The following is an 18,339-nucleotide window of genomic DNA, read 5'->3' as shown; positions in this document are numbered from 1 at the left end:
GAGGAGTGGCTGGGGGGGTTGAAATGCCAGCCTTCTGGTTAGCAGTCAAGTGCCTTAGGCACTATGCTACCAGAGCTCCATTCCACACCCACTGTTGTTGTTATATGCTGTCGAGTCGGACCCGACTCATAGCAACCCCTCCTTGGGTTTCTGAGGCAGTATCACTACGGAAGTAGATTGCCCAACCTTCCTTCCGAAGAGTGGCTGGTGGGTTTGAACCGCCAGCTTTCTGGTTAGCAGTCAAAGTGCCTTAGGCACTACGCTACCAGAGCTCCTTCCACACCCGCTAGAATGACTAAAATTAAACAAAAATACTGTCAATGATGTGAAGCAAGTAGAACACTCCTAAATTGCTGATGGAAAGCAAAATGGTATACACACTTAGGAAAACTGTTTTACAACTTTTTATAGCGTTAAACATACACTTACCATGAAACCCTGCAATACTCCTGCTGAGTATGTACTCAAGATAAATGAAAAAATGTCCACACAAAACAAAGCTTCCATCATCTTGTGAATAAACAAATTCTACATGAGTGAATCTTAAGAGCATGATGCTAAGTGACATAAGTCGATCACAAAAAAATTCACATGCATACTAAATGAGTCCATTCATGTGAAATCCTAGAAATGACAGAACTTTAGTGACAGTAATCAGATCAGTAATTGCTAGACGACAGGAGTAGTTTAGGAGATTGAACTTCAGAGAGTCATGAGAGAACTTTTTGGGGTGATGAATATGTTCTGTATCATGATTGTGGTGGTTATGTTACTTATACATTTGTCAAAACTCATTGAATTTTATCTTTAAAATTGCAAGTTTTATTGTGTATAAATTATACCTCTCTATATTAGGAGCTCTGGTAAGGTAGTGCCTAAGGCACTTGACTGCTAACCAGAAGGCTGGCAGTTGAAACCTACCAGCCACTCCTCAGAAGGAAGGTTGGGCAATCTACTTCTGTAGTCATACTGTCTCAGAAACCCAAGAAGGACTCACTATGAGTTGGGGCTCACTCGATGGCACATAACAACAACATAAAGCCTGTTAAAATATATGTGTAGTACATACACATACGTGCACCCTTAGACATATATACACATACCCCTCCCCAAATATATGATAGTTGGGCTGGAATTATATGAGGAATCTTAGCCTTTTCAAGAGGTAGAGTTGACATGAGGTAGAAAATAAGTAATTTAATTTTGATCATGATAAGTTAGAGTAACTTGTAAAGGCAAAATTAATGTTAACCTATAACCTTTCTGTCAGTTAATTCTTGGTGAGATGTACATCTAAGTTATTTGATACATTTAACACATTCATATAATATACACAAACTTCTTTCATGAGTGTCATTTGACAAGTTGTAATCTCTCATTAAAAGCCATAAGTACACAAGATAATCCCATGCCTTAACAACAGAAAGTATTACATTGTAAGTTACTTTGGATTCATGGCTGGGGCTTTTAGTGAGCTTTGTTTTAAGAACACCTTGAATATTGCAAAACAAAGTAGTATGTTAGTGAATCATGGTTCATATTACAAAAGTATGTTTTTACTTTATAAATTCACTGCAGAGTTCCTTTAAAGTAGAACACAATGTTAGTACATTTAACGATTATTTCAGGTAAGTCTTCAAATATGGACTTCATGGTAGGGAATCTCTTGGAATTAAATCCCAATCTATAGATAAATGTGAATGAAAAACACGAATGGGAAATAATTTAACTTATTAAAAACTCTAAAGAATCTACAAACGTTGGTGTCTGTGTGTAATGTATTAGGTATTATGAAGAGATACAGCCTCAATACTCAGCGAACTTGTGATCTGGTGAAAGAAAACTGCTAGATTATTTATACCAAATGTGGTCAAAGAAGGAGCAGTTGGGATATCAGAGCCATTGCATATTATATTAAAGGAGATTGGCCCTTCAAGGTTGGTAACACTGGGTAGGTGAAGGAGCAAGGAGAGCTTCTTTCAGATCAAGGGTACAGTGTGAGCACAGGCAGATGAGGAGCAAACGTCTGAGTGATGTGGGGTCAGGAGACTCAGGCTGAAGACTAGATAGTGGAAGGCCTTCAAAGTCAGTAGGTTTGAGCCTAGTGCCATAGAGAACCTTTCTAATAGTCAGCTCTTGAGCTCATTTTGGGAAGGATTGTCTTGTGACAGTTTTATACCTTGGACTCCTTGCCACACACACACCCCATTTGCAAGCTTTTCTACCTCTGAAACCTCAATACCTGACTCTGCACAATTGCCTACTCTCTGAGATCCTTTTATCCCACCAAACTTCTTTTCTACCTTAAATATCATAGTCCCTGAACTTTCCATGGTTTCCCAGTCCAATGTCTCAGTTCCTTTATTTCTTCCTCACCCACTTTCTTGCTGGTGTGTCTGACATCTTTTGTCTCCATCTTTCCATTGAGATGATCTGCTTTGTGAAACCCCAGCCTTAGGCCAGTTCACCCATCTGCTTGCTTTCTGCATTCAGGCTGCTGAGTGCTGTCTGAGGAGGACACGTGCTAGTATGGTTTGGAGCTGTTGTAGATCGTTGTTGTGTGCCCTCAAGTTGATGCTGACTCATAGTGGCCCTATAGGACAGAGTTGAACTGTCCCATAGAATTTCCTAGGCTGGAATCTTTATGGGAGCAGATTGCCTGATCTTGTCTTCTGCAGAACCACTGGTGGGTTTGAACTGCTTACCTTTCATTTTAGCAGCTTAACCGTTGCACCACCAGGGCTCCTATTAACCACTTTAGTCTTCTTGAAACTCCCCCTCCCTGCTTTTTGTTTACTTAGATTATTGTAGCTACACCCGCTTTCTTTTCATTAATGTTTTCATGGGATACCTTTTTCTTTTCTATCTGAGACGTTCTTTGTCATTTTATATAAGGTGTTTCTGTTTTAAATAGCATATATAGTGGGTATATAAACCCACTTATGTTTTATAAAAATAAAACCCATGTATAGTGGGTTTTATTTTTTCATTACATCTGACAATCTGAATCTTTTAATTGGAGAGAAGGTTGGGCAATCTACTTCCATAGTGATACCACCTTGGAAACCCAAGGAGGGGTTGCTGTGAGTTGGATCTAACTTGACAGCAGTGAGTTTGGGTTTTTTTTTTTTTTTTGGTTTTATATAATCCATTTACAGTGATGTGCTTTACTGATATATTTGGTTTTATATCCCTCATCTTAACTACTTATTTTACCTTTTGACCTCCTGTTTTGTTGGTGGTGGTGCCGGTAGTGGTGGCTTTTTTTTTTTTTTAATTTTGTGATTTGAGTGAAAGTTTATAGAGCAAATTCATTTTTTCATATAGCAGTTTGTAAACATTTTGTTTCATGACATTAACTGCAATTTTCCACAATGTAACAGCTCTCCTCCCTCTTCCTCCCTGTAGTTATCTCTTCCCTGTGTCCTTTCCTATGCATTCCTGCCCCCTGAGATATCTCCTTATGCAAATACTGCCTTTCTGTTCTCCCATGGATGATCATTCTAAGGAGTGTATCTACCCGGTACAGGTGTACACCCTGTATGCCTGTTGTTGGGCTGGAAGCCATGGGAGTGAGTTCAATTCCAGACCTGAGTAGTAAGTAGGGGCCGTAGTCCCCAGGTCTCACCAGGCTCTATCAGACCAGTAAACTTGGTCTTTTTTATGATTTTGAGTTTTGTTCCATATTGTTCTCTCTTGACCCTCCTGTTTTTATGTTCTTTTCACTTTGATTTCTTGACACTTTATGGATTAATCAATTATTTTGTTATTTCATTTCGCCTTCTATTAACTCATTAGTAATACATCCTTTAATTACTCTTCTAGTGGTTATCCTAGAAAGTACAACAAACATCTTTGATTCGTTACAGTTTAGTGCAGGTTATTATTGCTTTTACCTCAGTATCTTTAGATGAGATGATCTCATGGATAATTAGTCACTCAAGATTTGGTGTGTGGAGAGGAATATCAAAGCCTCCTGTAAAAGACGGAGAGTGTAGTAGGAGATTTTCAAATGACAGTAATGAGGAGTGTGGAAGGGTTGTACAGCCAAATGGCAGAGTCTCAACACAAGTTTCTTGCCTGAGCCTAGAGGAGAAGTTATTGAGGAGTGGTGATGTTGGGTAAGAAGATCCTACGCCTCCCTACTCTTTCTGAGCTGTATGACGTAGGAAAACTAAATAGCCTCCATTTAAGAGGATTATAGTGTAGGAGCTCTGGTAGCATAGTGGCTAAGGTACTTAACTGCTAACTAGAAGTCTGGTGGTTCAAACCCACCAGCCACTCCTCAGAAGGAAGGTTGGGCAATCTACTTCCGCAGTGATACCGCCTCGGAAACCCAAGGAGGGGTCATTATGAGTCGGGAGCGACTTGATGGCACGTAACAACAACAACAACATAGTGTAGGTAACATCTTTTCACTGAAGGCCAAGAGATATAGGGACAACAATTAGTCGGACATGGAAATAGGTGATCCAGAGTGTACATCTGAAGAAGTCAGGGTGCTTTCAGCTTTCACTTTCCTGTGGGGCACAGAGTGGATATATGACATGAGAAATTTGCTGTCCATGAACCCCATAGTTACCTCATACTTTGAATTCCTGTCTCTAAGTGGACAATTACTTGATAACTTGCGCTCAAGAAACTATTGTGATAGAAACTTTAAAAAAAAAAAAAGTGGAAATGGAAGATTAGTGAAGCTAACAGTTCTTGCTTTCAAGGTCATCATATCAGACATGAATATTCTTTATCATGAGTTTGAATTAAAATACTAAAATTGATATAGTAATCCCCTACAAATCATGTATGTGAAATATGCATTTTTATATTTGACAGAATTTTAAACTATGAAAGTCTTTTTTTTTACATATACACCATTCTGTTCTAACCTTAAAAAATGCTGGAAGACTTTTGGATTCTCTCATCTCATAGACTGTAATTCTGTGGAATAGCTTCATGAAAGAGGAACTCCTACCTCTGATTATATGAATAGAAAATCAGGCTATAAAAATGCATTTTTAAATATTGCTATAATTTGTGAAATTTATGTGATTACAAAAGCATTTTGCTAAGATTGGTGCAAATGAAATTGCAGAAAACAAGAGCAAAAGTCATTAAATTGCAAGCCAGCAAGAAATTATTTGAAAACGCTGAAAAAAAAAAAGTACAGTCTATGTAGTAAAACAATTGGGGAGGTGATTGTAAACTGCTCTTAAAATTGAAAAATAAGAATTGGAAAAAGGCCAGCCAAACAAAAGACAGGCATATGAGCTGAGCTGTTGCACTGTGGGAAATTGCAGTCAATATCATGAGACAAAATATATGTGAGCTGCTGTATGGAAAGTGAGTTTGCTCTATAAACTATCACCCAAATCACAATAAAAATTAAAAAAAAAAAAAAAAAAAAGAATTGGAAAAAGGGCTGCCTACTGATCCAGGTACACATAGTGCCTAAGGCACTTGACTGTTAACCAGAAGTCTGGTGGTTCAAATCCACCAGCCACTCCTCAGAAGGAAGGTTGAACAATCTACTTCCGTAGTGATACTGCCTTGCAAGCACAAGGAGGGGTCACTATGAGTCGGGACAAACTTGACGGCACATAACAACAATAACTAATCCAGACTACTAATGCTTCTAAATCTAGTTGTAAATGGCAGTGTCGTATAAACAATAGTGTTAATCTATTCCTAGCAGTTGGCATAGGATTTTTTTGTTGTTGTTATTTAATTTTTTAAATGTGATTTGGGTAAAAGTTTACAGAGCAAATTTGTTTTCCATTCAGTAGTTCATACATATTTTGTTTCATGACATTAATTGAAATCTTCAAATTGTAAGAACTCTCTTCCCACTTCCTTCTTGTGGCTTATTTTTTCCTGTGTCTATCTTTTTGTACACCTTGTGCACCTCTCTGTGTCTTCCTTTTCCTTAGTGATATTGTAATGGTCACCTGCTTTTGGTATATTGCCTTTCCCTTCACTTGGTTTTTATGTCTGTTACTTAGCTAGCATTGTTCCTTCTCATGCCCTCCCATCCCTGGTAACCAGCAAAATTTCCTTCTCTGTATAAATCTTTCCTTGACTTTTTATAGTAGTGGACTCATACAGTATTCCTGTGATAGACTTATTTCACTCTGCTTAGTGTCCTCGAAATTCATCCACTTAGGTGTTTTATGGCTTCTTCATTATTCTTCAATGTTGCATAGCATTCCACTGCATGTATGTACCATACTTGGTTATCCATTGACAGGCACTTAGGTTGTTTCCATCTCTTTGCTATTGTGAATAATGCAGTGATGAACATGGGTGTGCATATATCTGTTCTGTCCCAGCTCTCACTTCTTTAGTATATGTTCATAGGAGTGGGATTGCTGGATCAAATAAAATTTCTGTTTCTAACTTTTTGAGGAAGGTTCCATGCAATTTTCCATTTTACAGCCCCACCAGCAATGTATGAGAGTTCCACACCCTCACCAGCATTTGTTTTCTATCTTGTTGAATTTTGCTATTCTTGCTGGGATGAGATGATATCTCACTGTTGTTTTGATTTGCATCACTCTAAGCTCTGGTGGTGTAGTGCCTAAGGCATTTGACTGCTGCTAAAATGGCAAGGAGGCCATACGTTCTGACCTTCTCTAATGCCACAAGAGGAAGACAGAATCACCATCAGTAGCCCAAGGCCTATTACTGCAAGGCCAGACATGCTGCCTCCCTCTAGCCTTTTCACCAACCATTCCTCCCAAAGCACCCACCACCTCTCTTCTGGGTTCGATAATTCACTGCAGTGGCCACACAGAACTCATAGATTATGGGGTTTATTAGGGGAGCACCAGGCTCCAATTCAAGTTCAGGAAAAACGCTCAGTCTCTCTCCCAGCCCACAGTCTTTCTCCTACCAGTCTCTCACAGTCTCTCTCCCAACAGTTAGTGTCCCTCGGTGTCTTACTCAGCAATGCGTGTCTCTTGCGTCTCTTTCCGAGCAGCATGTGCCTCTTTAAGGAGCGTGTATCTCTTTCAGCAGCACGTCTTCTCAACCAGCAGTCAGAGACAGCCTCTAGGAGGCCTCCTTTTGAGCCTCTGGCAGAGTGGCCAAACTAACCAATCATAACATCAGAATTCTAAGCACCTGAGAGAGAGAGCAGGAACCTCCCAGAATATTGCTTTGTGTTGCGCCCAACAGAGATACCCCAGGTGGATAACTTTTACAATCAGGAGCTCCTCAGTTGTTCACAGCAGATTGCACCACAGAGTTTACAAAGACTTATGGCTAGAAAAGCCACACTAAGTAATTTACTACACTGCAACTGCTAAGCAGAAGGCTGGCATTTCAAACCTATCAGCCACTCCTCGGAAGGAAGGTTGAACAATCTACTTCCCTAGTGATATTGCCTTGAAAACCCAAGGAAGGATAGCTATGAGTTGAATCCAACTCTATGGCAGTGCATTAATGGCTAAAGATCATGAGCTTTTCTTCATTTTTTTTTTGTTGTCTGCTCATATATCTTCTTTGGTGAATTATCTGTTCTGACCTTTGCCCATTTTTCAAATGGGTTTTTTGTCTTTTTGATGTTTAGGTATTAAAATCTATATTGTTCTTGTTATTAGGTGCCATTTATATTATTATATTATAGAAGTTTCAGAGATAAGACCTTTATTTTTTTCCAATCTGTGGGTTCTCTATTCCCTTTTGGAGAAGTCTTTTTCTTTCTTTTTTTTTTTTTTAATTGTGATTTGGGTGAAAGTTTACAGAGTAAATTCACTTTCTATACAGCAGCTTACATACATTTTGTCTCATGACATTGACTGCAATTTCCCACAGTGCAACAACTCCCATCTCACTTCCTCCCCATAGTTACCTCTTCCCTGTGTCCTTCCTTCCCATGCATTCCTGCCCCCAGAGCTGTGTCCCTGTACATACACAGCCCTTCTATTCACCCATGATTGTTCTCTCCAACTAGTGTCTCAACTTAATGTAAATGTTCAGCTCACACATCTGTCTTTTGTTTGATTGAAAGCCACAGGAGTGGGTTCAATTCCAGACCTGAAGGACAGCTAGGGGCCATAATCTCAGTGGTTCCATCAGGCTCTATCAGACCAGCAAACCTAGTCCTTTTTTTTTTTTTTTAAATGATTTTGAGTTTTGTTCCACATTTTTCTCCCACTATATCCAGGATCTCCTGCATAAATCTCCCTCCTAGTGTTTGACAGTGGTAGCTGGGCACCATCTAGTTCTTGTGGTCTCATAGTTGTATTGGCTGAGGATCGCATGGTGTACAGGTCACTTGGACTAATTGTTCCATGCGTCTTTGGTTTTCTTCATTCTTCTTTGCTCTGGAGGAGGAGAAACCCATTGTTGCATCTAGGTGGCCGCTTGCAAGGTTTTTAGATCCCAGTCACTACTCACCAAAGTAGAAAGTGGAACAATGTTTTGTGTAGTACTCGTTCTCATTTGGAGAAGTGTTTTGATGCTCATAAGGATTTAATTTTTAGAAGGTTGTAGTCATCTAGTTTATCTTCTGTTGTTTTTGTATTATTGGTTATGTGTTATAGACTACTATGCTATCATTTAGGGCCCTTGGTTTTGCTCCTGTTTTTTCTCTGATGAACTTCATAGTTTTAGGCTTTACATTTAGGTCTTTTATCCGTCTTGAGTTAGTTTTTGTGTGGATTGCTAGTTTCTTTATATAAGTGAATAACACATAGGAAATGAGTTGTATAAACTGTCTAATTACAGTCTTGAGTATTCATTTCTCTTTTATTTTTAGGTTTAGAATTACGGACTCAGCAAAGTAAACCTCAAGATGCCTCTTGTCTGCCAGCATTAAAAGTCTCAGATATTGAGCCTACCATACCATTTACTGAGTTGGATGTAGCATTTGCAGGTCAGTACAAACCCTGGAATTTCCATGGGTAAAAGTTTTCTTTAGGTCTGGTGGTGTAGTGCCCAAGGCATTTGACTGCTAACCAGAAGGCTGGCGGTTCAAACCCACCAGCCACTCCTCAGAAGGAAGGTTGGGCAATCTCCTTCCATAGTGATATCACCTCAAAAACCCAAGGAGGGGTCGCTATGAGCTGGATCCAACTCGATGGCAGTGTGTTGGGTTTTGTTGGTGGTGCAATGGTTAAGCACTCAGCTATTAACCAAAAGGTTGGTGGTTTGAACACACTAGCAGTTCCATAAAGATGAAGCAATCTCCTTCCATAAAGATTATAGTCTAGGAAACTCTATGGGGCAGTTCTACTTGGTCTTGTAGAGTCACTGAGTCAGAATCAACAGCAACAGATTTGGAAGTTTTGTTTAAATATCAGTATCCACAGAGTCATATTTTGAATGTTTTTCTTGAAACATTTGCATGTCCCTATTAACCTATCTCTCTTGATATTTCTTATAAATTGTGTTTAACACTGAATGTGGTACACTTCTCTATTCAGTAAGAGTATTGTGTTTGGTTTCCTATGAGTGGATTTGATATAACTGTACTTTGCTGCTTCTAGAGTTAGATGAGGATTTGAGTTATGCTGCAGCTGTATTAAATGCAGTATTTAAAAGGGGTAGCTTGGGATATAGACCCAAACTAACTCTTTCACTCAGTTCTAAGTATATAAGAGAAACTATAGGAAATAGATTTAGCATGCTTTTTAGGTACTGATGAGTTACAGAGAATAGAACGGGTGTTCCAGATTGCTGTTATCATCCTCATCTCTTCATCATAGTGTTTCATTCTGTAGTCTGCCACTGTTTTTGAGTTCTTAACGGTACTCGGTTTCACTTGGCTTCTGGTTGGTAGCATATGAAACACATAGCTCCCTAGAATACTGTGAATCTGTTAGGTGTTGATTTTCAACTTACATGTGGACATTACTTTCCTTTATTGACCTGTTCCTGGGGAAAGGCTTACTACAGTGATAGGTTTTAACCTACCTCCATCTAAGAATGGGTTCTAGACTACATTTGAACATTTACTTTGGTTTTTGTGCAGCAACTCTAGCCTTTTTTTCCCAAACATTCCTTATCATGTTTACCACATCTGATTTAACATCAGAATTCTAAGCACCTGAGAGAGAGAGAGCATATGTGCATGAATGTAAATGAAATATTTTCTTCTACATTAGGCTTCTTGAAAGTGAGGTCAGTGTTCCACGTATCTTTAATTTCCTCACTGTTTTTATATATGGATGACTCATTAATGCTCATTAAAAGAATTAGTGAATATAAATCAGTCATCAAGAAATATTTTAGTACATTTTTGGTTCAGAGCAATGTACTAGGGATATACAAATATAATACACAATACCTATCCTTGAAAGACTTAGAAATATCTTTGAAGTCATGGAATATGAATAGCAATATGGAATATAAAAAGCCAGTGCTGTGTGAAGTAGGTTATCGGGGAACATTTTATTGAAGATGTAGTATGTATGGGACCTAATAGCCCTGGGGAGGACTCACTAGAGAAGATGAGTGGCATTTAGGGTGTTTGAAATTGTTGTAGGGATAACTTAATCAGTGGTCCACTCTGATAAAGAGAAATGTGTGTGTAAATGTGCATAAGGGTGGATAGTGATAGGTAAGGACCAGCTTAAATACTAGGATAATTATAAAACCAGAAGAACTTTATTTTATTCTTTTCTTCTGATTCTTTAAAGAATGGAGATGACTTTAAGATGTAAAACTCTGAGCATTTTACCATAACAAAGTACAGTTTATAGAAAAGTACAGTTTATATATAGCAAATGAATAGCATTTTCTTTTTAATATAAAATTTAAACTCTTAACCTTGAAGAGTAGTGTTGCTGTTGTTATGTGCCGTCGAGTTGGACCTGACTCATAGCGACCCCTCCTTGGGTTTCCAAGGTGGTATCACTATGAAAGTAGATTGCCCAGTCTTCCTTCTGAGGAATGGCTGGTGGGTTTGAACTGCCAGCCTTCTGGTTAGCAGTCAATTGCCTTAGGCACTATGCTACCAGAGCTCCTTGAAAAATAGTAGTACTATTTAAAAATTTTTAAAATGATTAAAATTTTACTGGTAATAAAATCGTTATTTTTGTTTTTGTAGCTGGAGAAATCCCTGTTCAGTACTGTGCCCAACCCACCAATGGTATGGTATATTTCAGAGCTTTTTCTAGTTTAAACACACTTCCTGAAGAGCTAAAGCCATATGTACCTCTCTTCTGCAGTGTCCTTACCAAGTAAGAGTCTGATGTTTGGAATGAATAAAGACAAATGTAATAAGTTAACCTATTTGTGTAATTTATTATTATATATTTTCTGAATGTATATTGCATTGATAGTAGTGCATTGATAGTAATTACTTCAGTGAATCATTTTATTTTTCAGAACATACAGTGTTGCAGTGTGTAAGGAAAGCCTGTATTTGTATAGAATCTATGTTCTTATGAAAATTTTATTCTCTTTCTATAAAGTGTTTACATTGAAATATTTATGAATCTAGAGAATAAGGTAATACTTCTAGACAGTAACTATGTATTTTTTTAAGAGTTTGAAAAATAGTATTTTTAATAATAAAAAAAAGTAAATATAAAATGCTGGCCTGAGATTAACCTTGAAGCATCATGTAGTATACCTTCTTTCCTTAGTTTGCTTCTCAGCTAAGCTAAGTTTGTAATCACTTTTCTTCTTTTGGGAGGGAGCTCTGGTAGCATAGTACCTAAGGCACTTGACTGCTAACCAGAAGGCTGGTGATTCAAACCCACCAGCTACTCCTCAGAAGGAAGGTTGGGCAATCTATTTCCATCGTGATACTGCCTTGGAAACACAAGGAGGGGTCTCTATGAGTCAGGTCCGACTCAGCGGCACATAAAAACAACAATAATATTGTTCTTTTGACCATGGAAGATAATTAAAAATGGTTGTAGCAGTATGTTGTTGGGGAACTTCCAGGATTGCAGGCTAGATTCAGAAGAGAATGTAGAACAAGGGATATCACTGCTGATGACAGACGGATCTTGGCTGAAAGCAAAGAATACTAGAAATACATTTACTTGTGTTTCATTGACTATGCAAAGGTATTTGACTATGTGAATCATAACAAATTGATAATATTGCGAAGAATGGGAATTCCAGAATATTTCATTGTGCTCATGCGGAACCTGTACATAGACCAGGAGGCTGTGATTTGAACAGAACAAGGAGATACTGCATGGTTTAAAATCAGGAATGGTGTGCATCAGGGTTGTATCCTTTCTCCATACTTACTCAATCTGTATGCTGAGCAAATAATCCAAGAATCTGGATTATATGAAGAACAACCTGTGATATGCCGACTACACAACCTTGCTTGCTGAAAGTAAAGATGATATGAAGCACTTACTGATGAAGATTAAAGACTACACTCTGCAGTATGGATTATACCACAACATAAAGAAAACGAAAATCCTCACAACTGGAACAATAAGCAGCACCACGATGGAGAAAAGATTGAAGTTGTCAAGGATGTCATTTTACTTGGATCCAAAATCAACACCCATAGAAGCTGCTGCAGTCAAGAAATCAGATGTAGTATTACACTGAGGCAAATATGCTGCAAAAGATCTCTTTTAAAGTGTTGAAGAGCAAAGATGTCACTTTGAAGACTAAGGTGCACCTAACTCAAGCCATGGTAGTTTCAGTAGTCTCATATGCATGTGAAATCTGAACAATGAATAAGGATGACCAAAGAAGAGTTGATTTGAATTGTGGTGTAGCTGAAGAATACTGAGAATACCATGGACTGCCAGAAGAATGAACAAATCTGTCCTGGAAGAAGTACGGCCAGAATGCTCCTTGGAAGCAAGAATGGCCAGACTTTGTCTCACCTACTTTGGTCATGTTGTTAGAAGGGACCATTCCTTGGAGAAGGTATCATGCTTGGTAAAGTGGAGGATTAGCGGAAAGGAGGAAGACCCTCAATGAGATGAATTGACACAGTGGCTGCAACGATGGGCTCGAGTATAACAAGGCTTGTGAGGGTGGCGCACAGCTGGTCAGTGTCTCGTTCTGTGGTACATAGAATCACCATGATTCAGAGCCAACTTGACGCCACCTAACAACAACTATTCTTTGATAAATAGATGTCTATGAGTATATTTGAAAATACATGCACTAGTAAGTACAGGAGCTCTGGTAGCATAGTGCCTAAGGCACTTGACTGCTAACCAGAAGGCTGGCGATTCAAACCCACCAGCCACTCCTCGGAAGGAAGGTTGGGTAATCCTACTTCCGTAGTGATACTGCCGCGGAAACCCAAGGAGGGGTCGCTATGAGTCGGGGCTGACTCGATGGCAAATAACAACAACAACAACAAGAAGTAAGTACACTTCCGTAGTGATACTGTCTTGGAAACCTCCTCGGAAGGAGGAGTCGCTGTGAGTCGGGTCCGACTCCACAGCACATAACAGCAACAACAACAACAAAGTAAGTACACACACTGTTGTATAATTCCTTTCCTTCTGCTCCATTTCAAGTGACTGAGGGTGGCAGGCTAAACTAGATAATTGTAGGTGCAGGTTTTATTTTCTTATGTTCCAGGCAGTGAACAGGGAAATAAAGGGAAATCAAACAATTGGAGCAAACTATATAGGACCTATTGCCCAATGTAGTTACAGTCTTTGCATTGTGGGAATAAAGTATTTATTTGCACATTGTAGAGAGCTAGATAAATGTGGGATCTTCTGACTGAGAATGTGATCAGATGAAAAATGTCTTTGACCTTTGGAAAGTTCTTTGCCTTTTTTTTTTTTTTTTTAAATTTAAACATAGCTCCTTCTGCTTTCCCTTTTATGGTTATAGTAGTTTTTGAAAAGCTGCACAGTTGTGATCTTGACTTAAATTATTTCTTACTCTAGGAGCATTGGTTAAAATGTTTTCCAGAAGCATCAACACTGAGGTGACCAGCTTTTCTTAAAAACCTCAAAAGCTTATTCTTTAGATTTCCATCCCAGAACTCCCAGATATTTGAGCAAATAAATGCATCATAATGTTTTGGAAGAAGAAAAAAGTAGGGAATGTTCATAAAATATTTAAAAGCTTAGGACTGGGAGAGTATATTTCGATATTTTATTTTTAGAACTAGTCACTGGTTGCCTGAGTCTCTGGTAGAGTTCTGTGTGGAATTCCCTGCATAAGAGATACTGATTTCCACCTTGAGAGAGGCAGTGAACTGTCTTACAGAGGTTGATGTAAAACTGTGTTTGTGTTTATAACTTGCGAAATGTAAAAAAAATGGTTTGTGAAGGCTGTGGTTATAAAATTAATTTTAGCAACTTGAAATTCAAAATGCATGATTCAAAAAATGACATAGTAAATATTATCTTGATAATACAGGAAATATTTCTTTGCTATTAATAGGCTGGGCTGTGGCATTCTTAACTATCGAGAACAAGCTCAACAAATTGAACTGAAAACAGGAGGAATGACTGTTTCTGCTCACGTGCTCCCTGATGATTCACATCTAGATACCTATGAGCAGGTAACATTTTCTTTCTAGATCACAGTTCTATTCAAAAGTTTGTTTCTCCAGTGTTTTTTTCTTTTTAATTTACTGCAAAATTAACTTCTTTCTTTTGTATTGTTTTTCTTTTAGGGTGTGCTTTTTTCATCTCTTTGCCTTGATCGAAATCTACCAGACATGATGCATTTGTGGAGTGAAATATTTAACAAGTAATATTATTTGCAAAAGATGTTAACTCTTGGGTGTATCAGAAATCTAAGTCTAAAATACTGTAAAAGTAGAAAATTGTACTCATTTGTTTGTTGATTTTCTAATTTTATATACTCACTGCAGTAGAGTCAAACCTGACTCATAGCAACCCCTCCTTGGATTTCTGAGGTAGTATCACTACGGAAGTGATACTTGTCCACCCTTCCTTCTGGGGAGTGGCTGGTGGGTTTGTTCCGCCAGCCTTCTGGTTAGCAGTCAGATGCCTTAGGCATATATTATAATTTTTTTCCCCCTTCATAGTGAAGAAGGGAAGAAGGGAATATGGATTACTGTCTCCAAGACTTTGTTGTACTTTCTTTTTCCATAGTCCGTGCTTTGAAGAAGAAGAACACTTCAAAGTATTAGTGAAAATGAGCGCCCAAGAGCTGTCCAATGGAATTTCAGATTCTGGTCATCTGTATGCATCAATTAGAGCTAGTAGAACCCTCACGCCTGCAGGAGACCTACATGAAACCTTTAATGGAATGGATCAGGTGAAAATGTTCTGAAGGAACATTTGTATTCTGGTTTAGTCACAACTTCCAGTTGTTTAAATATTCTCTAAATTATTTACATCTAGAAAAGCTAACTTTCTAATTGCCTAAATTTCAAGTGGAAAATTTTTTTATTTGCCTTTGGCTATCTACCACCACCACTCCCAAACCAACCCTCCCCTACACTGGGCATCTGCACACACACACATACAAGTCCCAAATGAAGACACATCACATAGTCAGTGATACTCTTGATACCAGGGGTGTTCAGTTTTCAGACAGTGAAGATCTGTCTGTGGCTTCTACTTTGCCCAATGATATCTACCTCTAATTATTTGATTCCTTTGGTTTAGGTCAGGTTAATGAAGAGAATTGCAGAAATGACAGACATCAAACCAGTCCTGAGAAAGCTCCCACGTATCAAGAAACATTTATTAAACTGTGATAATATGAGGTAAGGTTTCAATGATTTGTCTACACAAAAGCCTGATGATTCATTCCACTTCAGTAAGTGTGGTTTTCAGAAGCTTTTTATTTGAAATGAAAGGAAAACTTGATGTTGGCATTGGTTACAGAATTGATTCTAGACTTCAAATGTTCTATTTATTAAGAAATTACTTTCTGTAGAAGAAAAAAAACAGAATATTTTAAGTTTAAGAAAAATTATGGGAGGTGAGGGAGAAAGCCACCTAATTTTATCCTAAAACTGCAAAGCAGGTTGGTTGCAAACATTTAATGTTATATTGCTTTCAAAGTCAAAAGCAAAGTTCTGTAAATGGAATCAGTGAATCTAGTTAAATGATAACTTCGTCAAGATGAAGGTGAAAACACAAATTTTGTCTAAGAATAATAATTACACAATATTTTGAGAAAAACATCTAGCAGCTCAGACATACAGCATACCCTAGGCCCTTAGATTTTTGAGGAGGGATGAAATTTTAAAAATTTTTATCAATGTATGTTTAGCATCCTACTACCAATAATACTAATTTAGTACTAGCTCAGACTTAATAAGAAAATGTTTCCTTAAATCGCTTATATTTCTGCATGAAGAGTTATATACCTTCTCTAACTTACCCAATTAAAATATGGATGGTCACGTTTTACAAAGCAGATTCTATGAGTAATAAGTGTGGAGCAGAGTGGTCAATGCATAGGGTTTTTTTGTAGGCAGACCTGGTTAATAGTTCTAAAACTAACAGATACAGCTATTTTGGGTAACTTAACCATTTGAATCTTGTGTTTCCTTTTCCATAAAGCCCTACTTTCCACGTCATTGTAAGGATTAATAGAAATATATGTAAAATAGTTAGTACAGTGCCTAGAATATAGCTAGTATTAATTTAATAGTATTTTCCATTAATTTAACTAAAGTAAACTTAGGATCTAGAACAGAAGGAAAAGATACACTTTGTCAATGTACTGTATATTTTTAGTATTGGGACTCTGTAGAATTTAGAAAAGTTATAAAAGTACATTTTTGAGAACCTGGTAAGTTTTTGGTTACTTAAAATTTTCTGTTTTAACCATCAGTTTATATTTTCAGATGGTTGCTTTCTCTTATGCTTTCAGTGTTCTGATAATATGCATTAACAGATTTTGGTATCGTTATTCTCTCCACCCCTTCAGAAGAGCATAGAATTTACAGTCAAAAAATTTATCTTTGCATCTAAGTCAAAAAATTTATCTTTGCATCTAAACTGCTATTTATTAAGTATAATGCACTGAAATGTATGAAAGATTTTCTGGTAACTAAAAAGTACTCTAGAGAAGACAGATGGATATATTCTTCCCATTCTAGGCTATTTCTTTTTAACATTTTTGAACATTGTTTTATGCAAAAACTGTATTATTCACTTTTATTTTTGTATTTTTTTAAAAATTATAATGTAGTAAAATAGTATTTTTTATAATAATAATTTTATAGAGATACATAATTTTTTAAACAGATGTTCAGTGAATGCTACTCCTCAGCAGATTTCTCAGACGGAAAAAGTAGTAGAAAGCTTCATTAAAGACCTTGGGCGAAGTAAAAAAGAACGAAAACCTGTCCGTCCACATGTGATTGAGGTAACAGCAATGAAAATGTAGCTAGTACTCATAGAGCACTTAGGCACACTGGTAGCATAGTGGGTCAGGCATCTGGCTGCTAGCCAGAAGGTCAGTGGTTTAAACTCCCCAACTGCTCCACAGGAGGAAGATGGGGCAGTCTACTTTCATAAAGATTTGCAGTGTTAGAAACCCAGTGGGGGTTGCTGTGAGTCAAAATCGACTCCATGGCAGTGGGTTTGGGTTTTTTGGTCTAATAGATCATATAGGAGCTCTGGTAGCACAGTGCCCAAGGCATTTGACTGTTAACCAGAAGAAGGCTGACGGTTCAAGCCCATCAGCCACTCCTCAGAAGGAAGATGGGGCAATCTACCGTAGTGATACTGCCTCAGAAACCCAAGAAGGGGTCTCTATGAGTCGGATCTAGCTCCATGGCAGTGAGTTTGGTTGTGGTTGGTAACAGAGCATTTAACATGTGCCAAATATAGTTCTAAATTTTTTACATGTATTCATTAAGTTTTTGAAACGATTCTGTAAATAAGTACTACTACCTCCCTTGTACAGGTGAAGAAACTGAGGTAGAGGAGGATTAAGTACTTACCAACCATTGACATAGTTAAGAAGTGAGTTCAAACACTGTAGTTTGGCCTTAGAGCCTGTGCTCACTATTTGTTACTTATGGTTTGCAGCAGTCTCTTAATAGGGAAAAACAAACTTTATGATACAGTAGTGTAAGAATAGCCAAAAACAATGGCTGATGTAGTCTGTGTCACTACTGTTTGTAAGACTTTAGAGGACACAGAATAGATAAAATGCCTTTCTCAGTGACTCAGTATTTCATGACTTTCTCTGTAGAATAATTGCATTAAGTAAACATCTCATCCACTTGATTAACTTGTGAGGTGGGTTTTAATTTAATTCTCAAACATGAGTATCAGTAGAGAAGCTGTACTTCTCACTATAGATTCTTACAGTCTACAGCTTGATGATCTCTAGATTTTTCAGAGGAGTTATTTTTGATGTCTTTATCTTATATTCTTATATCCCTTATTCCATTTGTGGATTTGTGTATCTGTCTTCCCATGCTGTCTAATTAGCCAATTT

The 18,339-nt window shown here is 37.7% G+C and overlaps 1 protein-coding gene across 1 annotated transcript in view; it reads left to right on the top strand.

The window, feature by feature from the left end:
• Positions 1-18,339, top strand: part of PITRM1 (pitrilysin metallopeptidase 1) — a 53,117-nt gene that overhangs the window by 25,272 nt on the left and 9,506 nt on the right. Inside the window, exons 15-22 of the mRNA XM_042781956.1 lie at positions 8,759-8,875; positions 11,051-11,183; positions 14,341-14,461; positions 14,576-14,652; positions 15,021-15,186; positions 15,540-15,640; positions 15,901-15,903; positions 17,136-17,256. Coding sequence (XP_042637890.1) covers positions 8,759-8,875; positions 11,051-11,183; positions 14,341-14,461; positions 14,576-14,652; positions 15,021-15,186; positions 15,540-15,640; positions 15,901-15,903; positions 17,136-17,256 — 839 coding nt within the window. The remainder of the gene's footprint in view (positions 1-8,758; positions 8,876-11,050; positions 11,184-14,340; positions 14,462-14,575; positions 14,653-15,020; positions 15,187-15,539; positions 15,641-15,900; positions 15,904-17,135; positions 17,257-18,339) is intronic.

The sequence above is a fragment of the Orycteropus afer genome, unplaced genomic scaffold (genome assembly GCF_000298275.1).
Source record: "Orycteropus afer afer isolate SDZICR_OR568_19922 unplaced genomic scaffold, OryAfe1.0 scaffold00203, whole genome shotgun sequence".
Taxonomy (NCBI): domain Eukaryota; kingdom Metazoa; phylum Chordata; class Mammalia; order Tubulidentata; family Orycteropodidae; genus Orycteropus; species Orycteropus afer.
Note: the sequence above shows the minus strand (reverse complement) of the source record. Positions and strands in the feature narration are given on the sequence as shown.